The sequence below is a fragment of the Bubalus kerabau genome, chromosome 23, assembly GCF_029407905.1.
Source record: "Bubalus kerabau isolate K-KA32 ecotype Philippines breed swamp buffalo chromosome 23, PCC_UOA_SB_1v2, whole genome shotgun sequence".
NCBI classification, from domain to species: Eukaryota; Metazoa; Chordata; class Mammalia; order Artiodactyla; family Bovidae; genus Bubalus; species Bubalus kerabau.
The window spans coordinates 3,658,937-3,673,107 of NC_073646.1; the positions used below are offsets into that span (position 1 = coordinate 3,658,937).

A 14,171-nucleotide genomic window follows, 5' to 3' on the forward strand; every position below is an offset into this window, starting at 1 on the left:
GCATCTCCAGTCCCCCCAACCCCACCTCGAAGTAAGGAGTCTGCCGTCCTTTACAGGATCTCCCTATGCTCGCCCCTCACGCGCATGCGCAGCGCAGGAGGCGCGGACACGGCGGGACTTCTTACCGGAAGCACTGAACAGGCCCTCGACTGGGCCAGTCAGAGGCGGCGTGGACCGGCTTGCCTTGCTCCGCCCCTTGCCGCTTCGCAACCACGTGCTCCTGCCCAATTAGAAAGGCGGGAGGCGGAGTCTCAGCTCTGTGCGGTCTTCTTGGGAAAGAGCGAGCGATTCTTTCACCGAAAGTACCCCAGGCTGGGACCTCCGGTGTGGAGCGGATGTTCAGCGATGTAGTAAGTGGTTCTGCCTTGACCCCAAAATGCTGTAAAGAGGCCCTCTGGGGTTGGTGCCTGCTAAATCTGGGCAACTGGCGGATCCCATGAGCCTTCCACACGTCACCTAGTCCCGGTCCTTTAGGTCTCTGTTCCATCTCTCTGGCGTTCCCGGTTAGGATGGGTCCCGAGGAGTTCAGGATTCCTGTCTCCTACTTCCAGAGCCCGAAACTCTAGGAAGTCAACGTCTGAATTCCAATCTGGATGTCCTTTCAAAAGGCAAGGTGGACTGGGAAGCCAGCACCGCAAAAGCCGGTGTACCCTATTCAGGATAAGGGCTCCTTTTACTCCATTGCTGAGGGCTTGCTACCGCCCAGTGTGATCCGAGGACCTGGCGTCACTGCCTGGGCGATTGTTAGGAATGCCTAAGCTCAGGCTCCATCCCAGACTTCCTGAGTCAGAACCTTCACTTTAAAAACATTCTAGATGATTTCTGTGCAGGTTAATTTTTGAGAACCTCTGCCTTCGGCTTTCCGAGATTTCTAGTCTAGGAGGCAGTGTTGATGTATATAATTGCTTCTGCAGTCGGTGGCCTCTACTGCAGAGCTAAAGGAGATGTTAAGGTTTGAGACTGGTAAGTCAGCCTCAAGATCTTTATGACATCCCAGGCATCACCTACTACTTAATCAAGATGACATAAGGAAAGTGATGGTGAGGGGTGATATAAATAGACAGTTTATGGTGAGCATGGTTATTTGGGAATGTGCAGAAGCACTCAGGAAAGGGAAACTGATGTACACGAGGACGTGCTTAATCAGTTCAGTTCAGTTCAGTCGCTCAGTCGTGTCCGACTCTTTGCGACCCCATGAATCGCAGCACACCAGGCCTCCCTGTCCCTCACCAACTCCTGGAGTTCACCCAGACTCACGTCCATCGAGTCAGTGATGCCATCCAGCCACCTCATCCTCTGTCGTCCTCTTCTCCTTCTGCCCCGAATCCCTCCCAGCATCAGAGTTTTCCAATGAGTCAACTCTTTGCATGAGGTGGCCAAAGTACTGGAGTTTCAGCTTTAGCATCATTCCTTCCAAAGAAATCCCAGGGCTGATCTCCTTCAGAATGGACTGGTTGGATCTCCTTGCAGTCCAAGGGACTCTCAAGAGTTTTCTCCAACACCACAGTTCAAAAGCATCAGTTCTTCAGTGCTCAGCTTTCTTCACAGTCCGACTCTCACATCCATACATGACCACAGGAAAAACCATAGCCTTGACTAGACGAACCTTTGTTGGCAAAGTAATGTCTCTGCTTTTGAATATGCTATCCAGGTTGGTCATAACTTTCCTTCCAAGGAGTAAGCATCTTTTAATTTCATGGCTGCAATCACCATCTGCAGTGATTTTGGAGCCCAAAAAAATAAAGTCTGACACTATTTTCACTGTTTCCCCATCTGTTTCCCATGAAGTGATGGGACCGGATGCCATGATCTTCGTTTTCTGAATGTTGAGCTTTAAGCCAACTTTTTCACTCTCCACTTTCACCTTCATCAAGAGGCTTTTTAGTTCCTCTTCACTTTCTGCCATAAGGGTGGTGTCATCTGCATATCTGAGGTTATTGATATGTCTCCTGGCAATCTTGATTCCAGCTTGTGTTTCTTCCAGTCCAGCATTTCTCATGATGTACTCTGCATATAAGTTAAATAAGCAGGGTGACAATATACAGCCTTGACGTACTCCTTTTCCTATTTGGAACCAGTCTGTTGTTCCATGTCCAGTTCTAACTGTTGCTTCCTGACCTGCATAAAAATTTCTCAAGAGGCAGGTCAGGTGGTCTGGTATTCCCATCTCTTTCAGAATTTTCCACAGTTTATTGTGATTCACACAGTCAAAGTCTTTGGCATAGTCAATAAAGCAGAAATAGATGTTTTTCTGGAACTCGCTTGCTTTTTCCATGATCCAGCGGATGTTGGCAATTTGATCTCTGGTTCCTCTGCCTTTTCTAAAACCAGCTTGAACATCAGGAAGTTCATGGTTCACATATTGCTGAAGTCTGGCTTGGAGAATTTTGAGCATTACTTTACTAGCGTGTGTGATGAGCGCAATTGTGCGGTAGTTTGAGCATTCTTTGGCATTGCCTTTCTTTGGGATTGGAATGAAAACGGACCTTTTCGAGTCCTGTGGCCACTGCTGAGTTTTCCAAATTTGCTGGCATATTGAGTGCAGCACTTTCACAGCATCATCTTTCAGGATTTGAAATAGCTCAACTGGAATTCCATCACCTCCACTAGCTTTGTTCATAGTGATGCTTTCTAAGGCCCACTTGACTTCACATTCCAGGATGTCTGGCTCTAGGTCAGTGATCACACCATTGTGATTATCTGGGTCGTGAAGATCTTTTTTGTACAGTTCTTCTGTGTATTCTTGCTGCTCTTAATATCTTCTGCTTCTGTTAGGTCCATACCATTTCTGTCCTTTATCGAGCCCATCTTTGCATGAAATGTTCCCTTGGTATCTCTAATTTTCTTGAAGAGATCTCTAGTCTTTCCCATTCTGCTGTTTTCCTCTATTTCTTTGCATTGATTTCTGAGGAAGGCTTTCTTATCTCTTCTTGCTATTCTTTAGAACTCTGCATTCAGATGCGTATATCTTTCCTTTTCTCCTTTGCTTTCCACTTCTCTTCTTTTCACAGCTATTTGTAAGGCTTCCCCAGACAGCCATTTTGCTTTTTTGCATTTCTTTTCCATGGGGATGGTCTTGATCCCTGTCTCCTGTATGATGTCACGAACCTCATTCCATAGTTCATCAGGCAGTCTATCTATCAGATCTAGGCCCTTAAATCTATTTCTCACTTCCACTGTATAATCATAAGGGATTTGATCTAGGTCATACCTGGATGGTCTAGTGGTTTTCCCTACTTTCTTCAATTTAAGTCTGAATTTGGCAATAAGGAGTTCATGATCTGAGCCACAGTCAGCTCCTGGTCTTGTTTTTGTTGACTGTATAGAGCTTCTCCATTTTTGCCTGCGAAGAATATAATCAATCTGATTTTGGTGTTGACCATCTGGTGATATCCATGTGTAGAGTCTTCTCTTGTGTTGTTGGAAGAGGGTGTTTGTTATGACACCCTCATAATCAACCTGAGGTCAAAAGACTGATAGCATATGTGTTAGGGATGAATGAATCTATTCATCAACTTGGCATCCCACCAACATCATTTCTAACCAAGGAACTCACTTTATAGTAAAAGTAATGTGGTAGCCAGTTGTCAGGATAGTCCTGGGCAATCCTGCTGCTAAGTCGCTTCAGTCATGTCCAACTCTGTGCGACCCCATAGACGGCAGCCCACCAGGCTCCCCCATCCCTGGGATTCTCCAGGCAAGAACACTGGAGTGGGTTGCCATTTCCTTCTCCAATGCATCGAAGTGAAAAGTGAAAGTGAAGTTGCTCAGTCATGTCCGACTGTTAGCAACCCCATGGACTGCAGCCTACCAGGCCCCTCCATCCATGGGATTTTCCAGGCAAAAGTACTGGAGTGGGATGCCATTGCCTTCTCCGTGGGCAATCCTAGTCTTGTGTAATCTCTTCACACAGTGAATTGGGCTGATTTATGTCTTAATGTATTGGGGCTTCTGTAACAAAATATCATGGACTGGATAGCTTGTACATAACAGAAATTTATTTGGGGGACTTCCCTGGTGGTCCAGTAGCTAAGACTCCACAAGCTCTCAATGCAGGGTGCCTGGGTTCGATCCCACATGCTGCAACTAAGAGTTCAAATGCCTCAACCGACCCCACATAATTCAGTTAAGATCTGGTGCAACCAATACATTTCTTTTAAAAGAAATTTATTTTTCACAGTTCTGGAGGCTAGAAAGTGTAAAATCAAGATCCTGGCACATTTGTTGTGTGGTGAGAGCACACTTCCTGGATCATAGATGGCAGTTCTACTGCATATGGTGGAAGGGACAAGGGAGCTGTCTCAGGGCTCTTAGAAGGGTGCTGATCCTGTTGGGGAAGGCTCTGCCCTCATGAGCTAATCACCTTCCATAGGCTTCATCACCTGAGGATTAGGATTTCAACATACAAATTTTGCTGGGACATTCGGTCTGCAGAACTGTGTGAGTTATAGGGTATTACGGAAATGATGCTGTGTGACTTCTAGAGCTCAGTATTAAAGATACTGTGGTTTCTATGCTGCTGTCTTGAATCACTTGCTTGGGGGGAAATGAGCTCCTCTGTTGCAAGGACATATCAAGTTAGCTCCCTGGAGAACTCCACACGAGGAACTGAGGCTTCCTGCCAATAGCAATGTGTGAGCAAGCCATCTTGGACACATCCTCCACCATAGTTGAGCTTTCAGATGACTGAGCACCTGCAGATAACTGCAGTCTCATGAGAGGCCCTGATCCTGAACCATTCCACTAAACCATTCATGACTGGATTCATGACCTATAGGAACTGTGTGATATAAATGTTTATTGTTTTAAGTTGCAAAGTTTTGATATAACTTGTTACTTGACAACAGATAACTTACACAAAGGATAAGGCTGGTGTCCATGGGATTCTTTGGTGTTTACTTCCACACCATTACCAGGAATAGTTGACCTTAGGAATTGAGAAAACTTAGGAATAAAGAAATAGTCTTTTAAAGACTCAGTTTTGACCCCAGTTGAGGTTACCAGGTGGCTAAGTGGTAAAGAATCTGCCTGCCAATGCAGGAGACGTGGGTTCAGTTTCTGGGTTGGGAAGATCCCTTGGAAGAGGAAATGGCAACCCACCCCAGTATTCTTGCCTGGAAAATTCTATGGACAGAGGAGCTGGGCAGGCTGCAGCCCATGGGGATGTAAAGAGTTGGACACGACTGAGCACACATGTACAGAGCAAGGCTACCCTGTAAGATTAGGGTGCTGTTTTATAGAATACAGTATAAGTTTCATACCAGTGGATAATATATGCTAAACTTTTTCCCAAGTAGCAGTTTATGGGGCAAGGAAACAAGAGGTAGAAGTAGGCACCTCTTTTTGTAATACCTCATGATGTACTTGCAACATTTTGCTTTTTACCCCAGCAGTACTGGGCTCTGAAGAGACTTCCTGCTGGCCAATTTGGGATCCTTTTGCTACTGGATAAACTGAACAAAAGGAGATTCTAATATTGTTATGAGTTTGACTGTCTATAGAGAGTAGTTTTTCTGCTGCACAATGGTAGCAGAGACGATTATGGGTGGAAAGATCTTCCTGAGAGATTCTGGAATTGCCATGTCCTGTGATGGGAGTTAATAAAAGACTGCTGCTGCTGCTGCTAAGTCACTTCAGTCGTGTCCAACTCTGTGCAACCCCATAGACAGCAGCCCACCAGCCTCCCCTGTCTCTGGGATTCTCCAGGCAAGAACACTGGAGTGTTTTCTTCTCCAATGCATAAAAGTGGAAAGTGAAAGTGAAGTCGCTCAGTCGTGTCTGACTCTTAGCGACCCCATGGACTGCAGCCTACCAGGCTCCTCCATCCATGGGATTTTCCAGGCAAGAGAACTGGAGTCGGGTGCCATTGCCTTCTCTAGGAGAGTCTTATATGGGCAAGATCATAAGAAGGTCAGATCTCTCAGACATGAGAATTTAGGTTACTATTCAGATTTTCTTAAAACCTTCAGTAGCTGAGATGCTGGCTAAAGGTAAATGGAACATGAATTCGATTGTGGATAAGGGAGACTTCCCAGGTGGGTCACTGGTTAAGAATCCCCCTGCCAATGCAAGAGGCACGAGTTCAATCCCTGGTCTGGGAAGACTCCACTTGCCACGGGACAACTAAGCTGGTTTGCCACGACTACTGAAGCCCACACTTTAGAACCTGTGCTCCGTAACAAGAGAAGACACTGCAACAGGAAGCCCATGCACTGCAACTAGAGAGTAGTCCCCACTTGCAGCCGCGAAGACCCAGCCCAACCAAAAAAATTAAAATAAATAAAAAAAGTAAAGATTGTGGATAAAGGAAATTATTGATATCAATTAATCATTCGTGAGTACCTATGGAAATGAATATTACATTATTCAGTCATATTTCCCTCTTTCTGTTATGTTTATATTTATCTCTTGAGCTAGTTAGCTTTCTTCTTTTCTCTCCCTCCTGTTTTACATGTACGTATGGTATGTAGTTATTGCTTAGCTTTCAAGTTTGACTCAGAAGTTATAGAAAGTCATAATGGGATCATGATTGGAGAAGGGAAGATCTTAGTTTGGCTCCTGGATACAGTAACTCATGTTCTTCTGTGGTGAGAAGGATACTTGTATTATGTTAGACCAGAGAATTTCTCTATTGAAGGGTAAGTAGGTGAGAGGAGTGTGTATTAATATTATAGCTGGGAGGATGGATTCCAGTGGGAGTTTATCTTCTTTGGCTTCCCAACTTCTGTGACTCCTTCCAAAGCTTAGGTAAAAATACCTACCTTGTCATTTTGGTGGGGAAGAAAAGCCTACTTCTTCCTGTGTCACAGGAAATGGAATCACTTCTATCCCAGCCCCTCTAGGAGCTAAGCTGTGGGCATGTGTGGACCCATTAGATATACTGAGTCAGCCTTGACGCAAAGAAAGGGAGCAGGGAGATTTTCCTAGCAGTGGCAGCTATTGCAGCAAAAAGGGATTGCTGGGCAACAGCGCTTCTGGTGGCAATTTGTGCCCAGTGCTAGCTGTGTCGGAGTCATGAGCTGTGAGGTTCATGCTGGGATAAACCTGCCAATCCAGCCTGTGCTGTGGATGATCTGGGCCACTCTAGCTGCCATGTGACCTCCTGGGCCTACTTCTCCAGTTGCTCCGTGTTTTTAAAGTAAGAATTATCAGTTTCAAGAAATCTTTTTCTGCTTAATTGGCAAGACTCTATTATTTTCACCTAAGAACTGTGAGTGAGGCCACAGGACTCAACCATCAGAAAAGGACCTGAGGGATTCCCTGGTGGACCAGTGGCTAAGACTTCAAATGCAGGGGGCTCGGGTCAGGGAACTAGATCCCACATGCAACTAAGAATCCCCATGCTGCAACTAAGACTGGGCACAGCCACATGAACAAATATTAGGGGCTTCCCGGGTAGCACTACTGGTAAAGAACCTGCCTGTCAATGCAGGGGATGTGGGTTTGACCCCTGGGTCGGGAAGATCCCCTGGAATGTGCTGTGCTTAGTCACTCAGTCTTGTCTGACTCTTTGTGACCCTATTGATTGTAGGCTGCCAGGCTCCTCTACCATGGGGATTCTCCAGAAAAGAATACTGCAGTGGGTTGCCATGCCCTCCTCCAGGGGATCTTCCCAACCCAGGGATCAAACGCAGGTCTCCCTCATTGGAGGCAGATTCTTTACCATCTGAGCCACCAGGGAATTCCCTGAATAGGGAATGGCAACCTGCTGAAGTATTATTGCCTGGAGAATCCCGTGGACAGAGGAGCCTGGCGAGCTACAGTCCATGGGGTCACAAAGAGTTGGACATGACTGAGCACACACAGAGAAAGAAACATTTAAACAAAGAAATATTTTTTAAAAAGGAAAGGACTTGAACTCTGAACAGGGTGGCCGCTAATATTCTCTCCAGCTCATTGCTGTTTCTGTGTGTTTTTTTTGGTTTTTTTTTGTTTGTTTGTTTTTTGCTTTTCTGCATAGATTGTTCCTTCTCTATCTATGAGGCAGACAAGAGAGAGTTGCAAGCTTCTGGATTTCCCCATCCAGACCAAGTCATACTGGGAATAACCCACAGGTCCTCAGCATCAGTGCAAAGTTCCAAATCCATTACAAATCCTCACTGGGAGGAGATGGTGGATTCTAAGTTGGGCTGCTGGAGCCCACGCTCCTGTGAGTATGGATTGATGACCATCCCCAGAAAAGGGTGATCCACTGTGTGCTGGGAAGACATCCCCACAGAAGTCTGTTCTGGGAGCCTGGAGTTTCTCAATCGTGAGATGCTGTGCTGTCTGCTACATCTCTCCCTCCAGGCTGATCCTTTACATCAGATGCTTTACAGGAAGAAGCACAACTCTCCCCCACCCCAGCTTCCCTATCCGCAAATACATCACTAGCTCTACACAGTAAATGACCAGATATTAGATAAAGAAGAGGCTCACTCAGATAACACTGCAGTAACCCCACTTTCTGAGCTAAGAAGAAGACTTAATAGCTGAATTGTCAAATACATAAGCATAAGCCCAGATCAGCAAGGTGATGAAATTGGAGATTTCAAAGGATTTTCTCTGGGACTCCTCTCCACCCAGACTGATTTATCTCCAAGTTCTGATCCTGAAGTTAGATCATATACTTTGTTTTCATTGTTGGGCTCATAGGGAACAGGAAACAGGTGGGACAATTATTTTCTGCTTGTCTCTAATAAGGCTCTCAGGGAATCTGATCCCAATGGCCATGGAGGCTACTGTAAGTAACCATTTCTGGCCAACCCTGCCCCCCTTCCAAAAAACATCCTTCCTGCAAAGAAAGCTGAGGTCATGAACACTCTGCTCCTCACCTGTTCAGGACCTACCTATCCTTCCAAGCCTTTCCAAACCTTATAATAAAGAGGAGCCCTGGCCAGTTCCTCAAAGGTGAAGCACATTTGATGGCAACAGCACAAGCTTCTCCAGGTGAGATGGTAGCAGTCAATATTTCTTTCTTTTTTGGGTTGTGCTGTATAGCATGTGGGATCTTAGTCCCCTGACCAGGGGTTGAACCCACACCCCCTGCAGTGGGAGCTCAGAATCTTAACCAATGGACCATCAGGGAAGTCTAAATATTTCTTTATTAATGGGTGAAGGACCCATTGGAAGGACCTCCTTCATTAAATCTTCCAGATCCAGGAAGTAGTAGCTGTCCTCAGCTGGAGCTTGAGATAAACCCAATACCAACTGTTTCTCTTCTCTCTATGAACTACTAAGTAGGAGAAAGACTGGGAACCTTAATAGAGACACACATAGTGGCACGGGAGGGCTGTGCATTATTTTATGTTATATTTGATATAATTTTAAAAATTAATCCAATGGGACCAGCATCATGTAGGACTGGGAGTTGGAAGTTGAGGGTGTGGGGAGTAGGGGCAGATTCTGACTGAGCAACTCTGCGTGCATGGAGTCACTTCAGTCATGTCCGACTCTTTGTGACCCCACGGACTGTAGCCCACCAGGCTCCTCTGTCCATAGGGTTCTCCAGGCAAGAATACTGGAGTGGGTTGCCATGCCCTCCTTCAGGGGATCTTCCCAACCCAGGGATTGAACCTGCTTCTCTTATGTCTCCTGCATTGGCAGGTGGGTTCTTTACCACTAGTGCCACCTGGGAAGCCCTTGAGCAACTCTGAGGGAGTGTTTATTAGCATAACTATGGTTGCTGCTGCTGCTGCTGCTAAGTCACTTCAGTCGTGTCCAACTCTGTGTGACCCCATAGACGGCAGCCCACCAGGCTCCCCCATCCCTGGGATTCTCCAGGCAAGAGCATTGGAGTGGGTTGCCATTTCCTTCTCCCAATGCATGAAAGGGAAAAGTGAAAGTGAAGCTGCTCAGTCGTGTCCAGCTCTTCACGACCCCGTGGACTGCAGCCTACCGGGCTCCTCCATCCATGGGATTTTCCAGGCAAGAGTATTGGAGTGGGGTGCCATTGCCTTCACCGCTGGAGCTTTGATTATTGCACCCAAACCATTGGCTTCTAGGTTTGTGACCTCTGCTTCTCATCTCTGCATCTTAGTCCGGCCCCATGGGAGAGGCGAACCAGTCGAGAGTCTCTGAGTTCCTCCTCCTGGGGCTCTCCAGGCAGCCCCTGCAGCAGCAGCAGCTCCTCTTCCTGCTCTTCCTCACCATGTACCTGGCCACAGTCCTGGGAAACCTGCTCATCCTCCTAGCCATCAGCGTGGACTCCCGCCTGCACATCCCCATGTACTTCTTCCTCTGCAACCTGTCCTTTGTGGACACCTGCTTCTCCTCCACCACTGTCCCCAAGGTGCTGGCCAACCATGTACTCGGGAGCCAGACCATTTCCTTCTCTGGGTGTCTCACACAGATGTATTTTGTTTTTATGTTCATGGACATGGACAATTTCCTCCTGGCTGTGATGGCCTATGACCGCTTTGTGGCTGTATGCCACCCCTTACACTATTCAGTGAAGATGACCCCCCAGCTCTGCGCCCTGCTGGTCACTGGGTCATGGGTCACTGCCAGTGTGGATATGCTCTTGCACACCCTGCTGATGGCTCGACTCTCCTTCTGTGCAGACAATGCCATCCCCCATTTCTTCTGTGATGTGACCCCCCTCCTCAAACTCGCCTGCTCTGACACACACGTCAATGAGGTGATGATACTGTCTGAGGGTGCCCTGATCATGATCACCCCGTTCGTTTGCATCCTGGCTTCATATGTCCTTATCACCTGTGCTGTCCTGAGGATCCCATCCACAAAGGGGAGATGGAAAGCCTTCTCCACCTGTGGCTCCCACCTGGCTGTGGTGTTCCTCTTCTATGGCACCATCATATTTCTGTATTTCAACCCTTTGTCCTCCCACGCAGCTGAGACGGATGTAGCAGCTGCTGTGATGTTCTCTGTGGTGACCCCCATGCTGAACCCCTTCATCTACAGCCTGAGAAACCAGGACATAAAAGGGGCTCTTGGAAAAGTGATTGCCATGAAATTTTTTTCTGCTCAGTAATGAAATGGGCTAAGAAAATCACAGAGGGAACTAATTTCTAAGAAAATTATATTTTTATTTTTTCCATCATGTAAAACTTAAAATTTGTCTTTTAATCTTGATACTAGAAACCTATATCCTGATCTTCCACTTACATATTATAATAGTCTTTCTAAATTTCTGAATAGTCTCCACAATATTTTCCTTCCCTTTTGTATTTCCATCAAGTCGCTCTAGCAAAGTAAACTCACTAGTCACCCTGTTACTGAATTAAAACATAAAGGAAGTTTTACTATTTAAAAGTACAACTTTATATTTTGAAAATGACTGCAGAAAATAAAACATTGATAAATGGATGGAACTGGTTAAAACATCACTGAGAAGGAGGGACAAATACAAAAAATAGGGCAGTTCTCCTTAACTTCAGAGAGAGCTAAGATGATATCTTTTATGAAAATGGACAGAATTTGAATCCAAGGCGATTTCTGTTTATAACAATGATTTGTTTTATATTCTTTGTAATTGTGTGTTGGTATTTTTGTCTAAAGGGATAAATGGTAGCGTTTTCCATTTTTAGTCTATATATCCAAGTATTATTTGTAATAAGAGGGACAATACCTGTTCTTCCAAAGTCTGAAAGAAATCCCCAACCTTTGCTTCATGTATTTTTGTGTTCTATTAGATACAGGCATATTTTTCTGTTTTATATAATCTTGTTTTATCATTTATTGTTATAAAGTATCCCTTTTATCTAGAGTAACATTTTGTCTAATATTATTGTAACCATTCAGGTCTTCTGTGGTTTCTGTTTGCATGACATCTCTTTGCATCCGTCTTTCAATTCAATGTGTCTTTGAATCCAAAGTGTGTACCCTGTAGACAACATATACTTTGATCATGTTTTTTAATCCAGTTTAATGATCTCTGACTTTTGGTTGAATTTTTAACCCACTCACTTTTTTTTATGGCTGTACCGGGAAGCATGCGGGATCTTAGTTTCCTGACTAGGGATTGAACCCATGCCACCTGTGTTGGAAGCACAGAGTTTTGACCACTTGACTGCCAGCAAAGTCCCCCCACTCACTTGTAATACTAATATCTACCATTTAACTTTCTGTTTTCTGTGTCTTGTGTCTTTTTTGTCTTTCCTGCCCTTTTGCATTTATTCTGTACTTTCTAATGTAGCATTTTAACACCAGTAATTTTTACTATATTTTTTGGGTTTTTTAGTGGTTGCTCTAGGATTAACTGATCATCAGCATCAGATTTATACTAGCTTAATTCCTGTTATATACAGAAATGCTTCTTCTATATGGTTTTATTCCCTCCCCATTTTAAGCATTAGAAAACGAAGATCATGGCATCTGGTCCCATCACTTCATGGCAAATAGATGGAGAAACAGTGGAAACAGTGTCAGACTTTATTTTTTGGGGCTCCAAAATCAGTGCAGATGGTGATTGCAGCCATGAAATTAAAAGACGCTTACTCCTTGGAAGGAAAGTTATGACCAACCTAGATAGCATATTCAAAAGCAGAGACATTACTTTGCCAACAAAGGTCTGTCTAGTCAAGGCTATGGTTTTTCCTGTGGTCATGTATGGATGTGAGAGTTGGACTTTGAAGAAAGCTGAATGCCGAAGAATTGATGCCTTTGAACTGTGGTGTTGGAGAAGACTCTTGAGAGTCCGTTGGACTGCAAGGAGATCCAACCAGTCCATTCTGAAGGAGATCAGCCCTGGGATTTCTTTGGAAGGAATGATGCTAAAGCTGAAACTCCAGTACTTTGGCCACCTCATATGGCATCACTGACTCAATGGATGTGAGTCTGAGTGAACTCCGGGAGTTGGTGATGGACAGGGAGGCCTGGCATGCTGCAATTCATGGGGTCACAAAGAGTCGGATACAACTGAGTGACTGAACTGATGTATTATCGGTTTACATATTGTATCAATGTTACAAACTAAACAACACATTCTTATAATTATTACCTTACTGTCTGCCGTCATTTCCTTAGTCCTGTAAAGCTTTACTCCCACCCAGCTTCTTTGCTGTTATTAGGAACTATATTGCTATACAGATGTTACATTTCTATGTGCTAAGGCCCAACAATACATTCAGTTCAGTTCAGTCACTCAGTTGTGTCCGAATCATTGCGACCCCATGAATCACAGCACGCCAGGCCTCCCTGTCCATCACCAACTCCCAGAGTTCACTCAAACTCATGTCCATCGAGTCAGTGATGCCATCTTGCCATCTCATCCTGTCGTCCCCTTCTCCTCCTGCCCCCAACCCCTCACAGCATCAGTCTTTTCCAATGAGTCAACTCTTTGCATGAGGTGGCCAAAGTATTGGAGTTTCAGCCTCAGCATCAGTCCTTCCAATGAACACCCAGGACTGATCTCCTTTAGGATGGACTGGTTGGATCTCCTTGCAGTCCAATGGACTCTCAAGAGTCTTCTCCAACACCACAGCTCAAAAGCATCAATTCTTCGGCACTCAGCTTTCTTCACAGTCCAACTCTCACATCCATACATGACCACAGGAAAAACCATAGCCTTGACTAGACAGACCTTTGTTGGCAAAGTAATGTCTCTGCTTTTGAATATGCTATCTAGGTTGGTCATAACTTTCCTTCCAAGGAGTAAGCGTCTTTTAATTTCATGGCTGCAATCACCATCTGCATTGATTTTGGAGTTCGAAAAAATAAAGTCTGACACTGTTTCCTCATCTATTTGCCATGAAGTGATGGGACCAGATGCCATAATCTTAGTTTTCTGAATGTTGAGTTTTAAGTCAACTTTTTCACTCTCCTCTTTCACCTTCATCAAGAGGCTTTTTAGTTCCTCTTCACTTTCTGCCATAAGGGTGGTGTCATCTGCATATCTGAGGTTATTGGTATTTCTCCCAGCAATCCTGATTCCAGCTTGTGCTTCTTCCAGCCCAGTGTTTCTCATGATGTACTCTGCATATAAGTTAAATAAGCAGGGTGACAATATACAGCCTTGACGTACTCCTTTTCCTATTTGGAACCAGTCTGTTGTTCCATGTCCAGTTCTAACTGTTGCTTCCTGAGCTGCATATAGGTTTCTCAGGAGGCAGGTCAGGTGGTCTGGTATTCCCGTCTCTTTCAGAATTTTCGTTTATTGTGATCCACACAAAGGCTTTGGCATAGTCAATAAATTACCTACATATTATTTTATCCAATTGCTTTTAAAATTG

The 14,171-nt window shown here is 45.0% G+C and overlaps 1 protein-coding gene across 4 annotated transcripts; it reads left to right on the forward strand.

Annotated features, from left to right (window-relative positions):
* Positions 1 to 203: 203 nt before the first annotated feature.
* On the forward strand, positions 204 to 12,549 carry LOC129637252 (olfactory receptor 1F1-like). 4 transcript variants are annotated; one of them, XM_055561235.1, is made up of 3 exons: positions 216 to 350; positions 7,961 to 8,928; positions 10,019 to 12,548. In XM_055561235.1, the coding sequence occupies exon 3, from the start codon at positions 10,028 to 10,030 to the stop codon at positions 10,970 to 10,972; it is 945 nt and encodes a 314-aa protein (XP_055417210.1). In that variant the 5' UTR covers positions 216 to 350; positions 7,961 to 8,928; positions 10,019 to 10,027; the 3' UTR covers positions 10,973 to 12,548. The 4 variants fall into 4 exon arrangements, with proteins under 4 accessions (XP_055417208.1, XP_055417207.1, XP_055417210.1 ...); XM_055561234.1 differs by having other exon boundaries at positions 217 to 350; positions 9,984 to 12,548; XM_055561233.1 differs by lacking the exon at positions 7,961 to 8,928 and having other exon boundaries at positions 204 to 350; positions 9,984 to 12,547.
* The last annotated feature ends 1,622 nt before the right edge of the window (positions 12,550 to 14,171 follow it).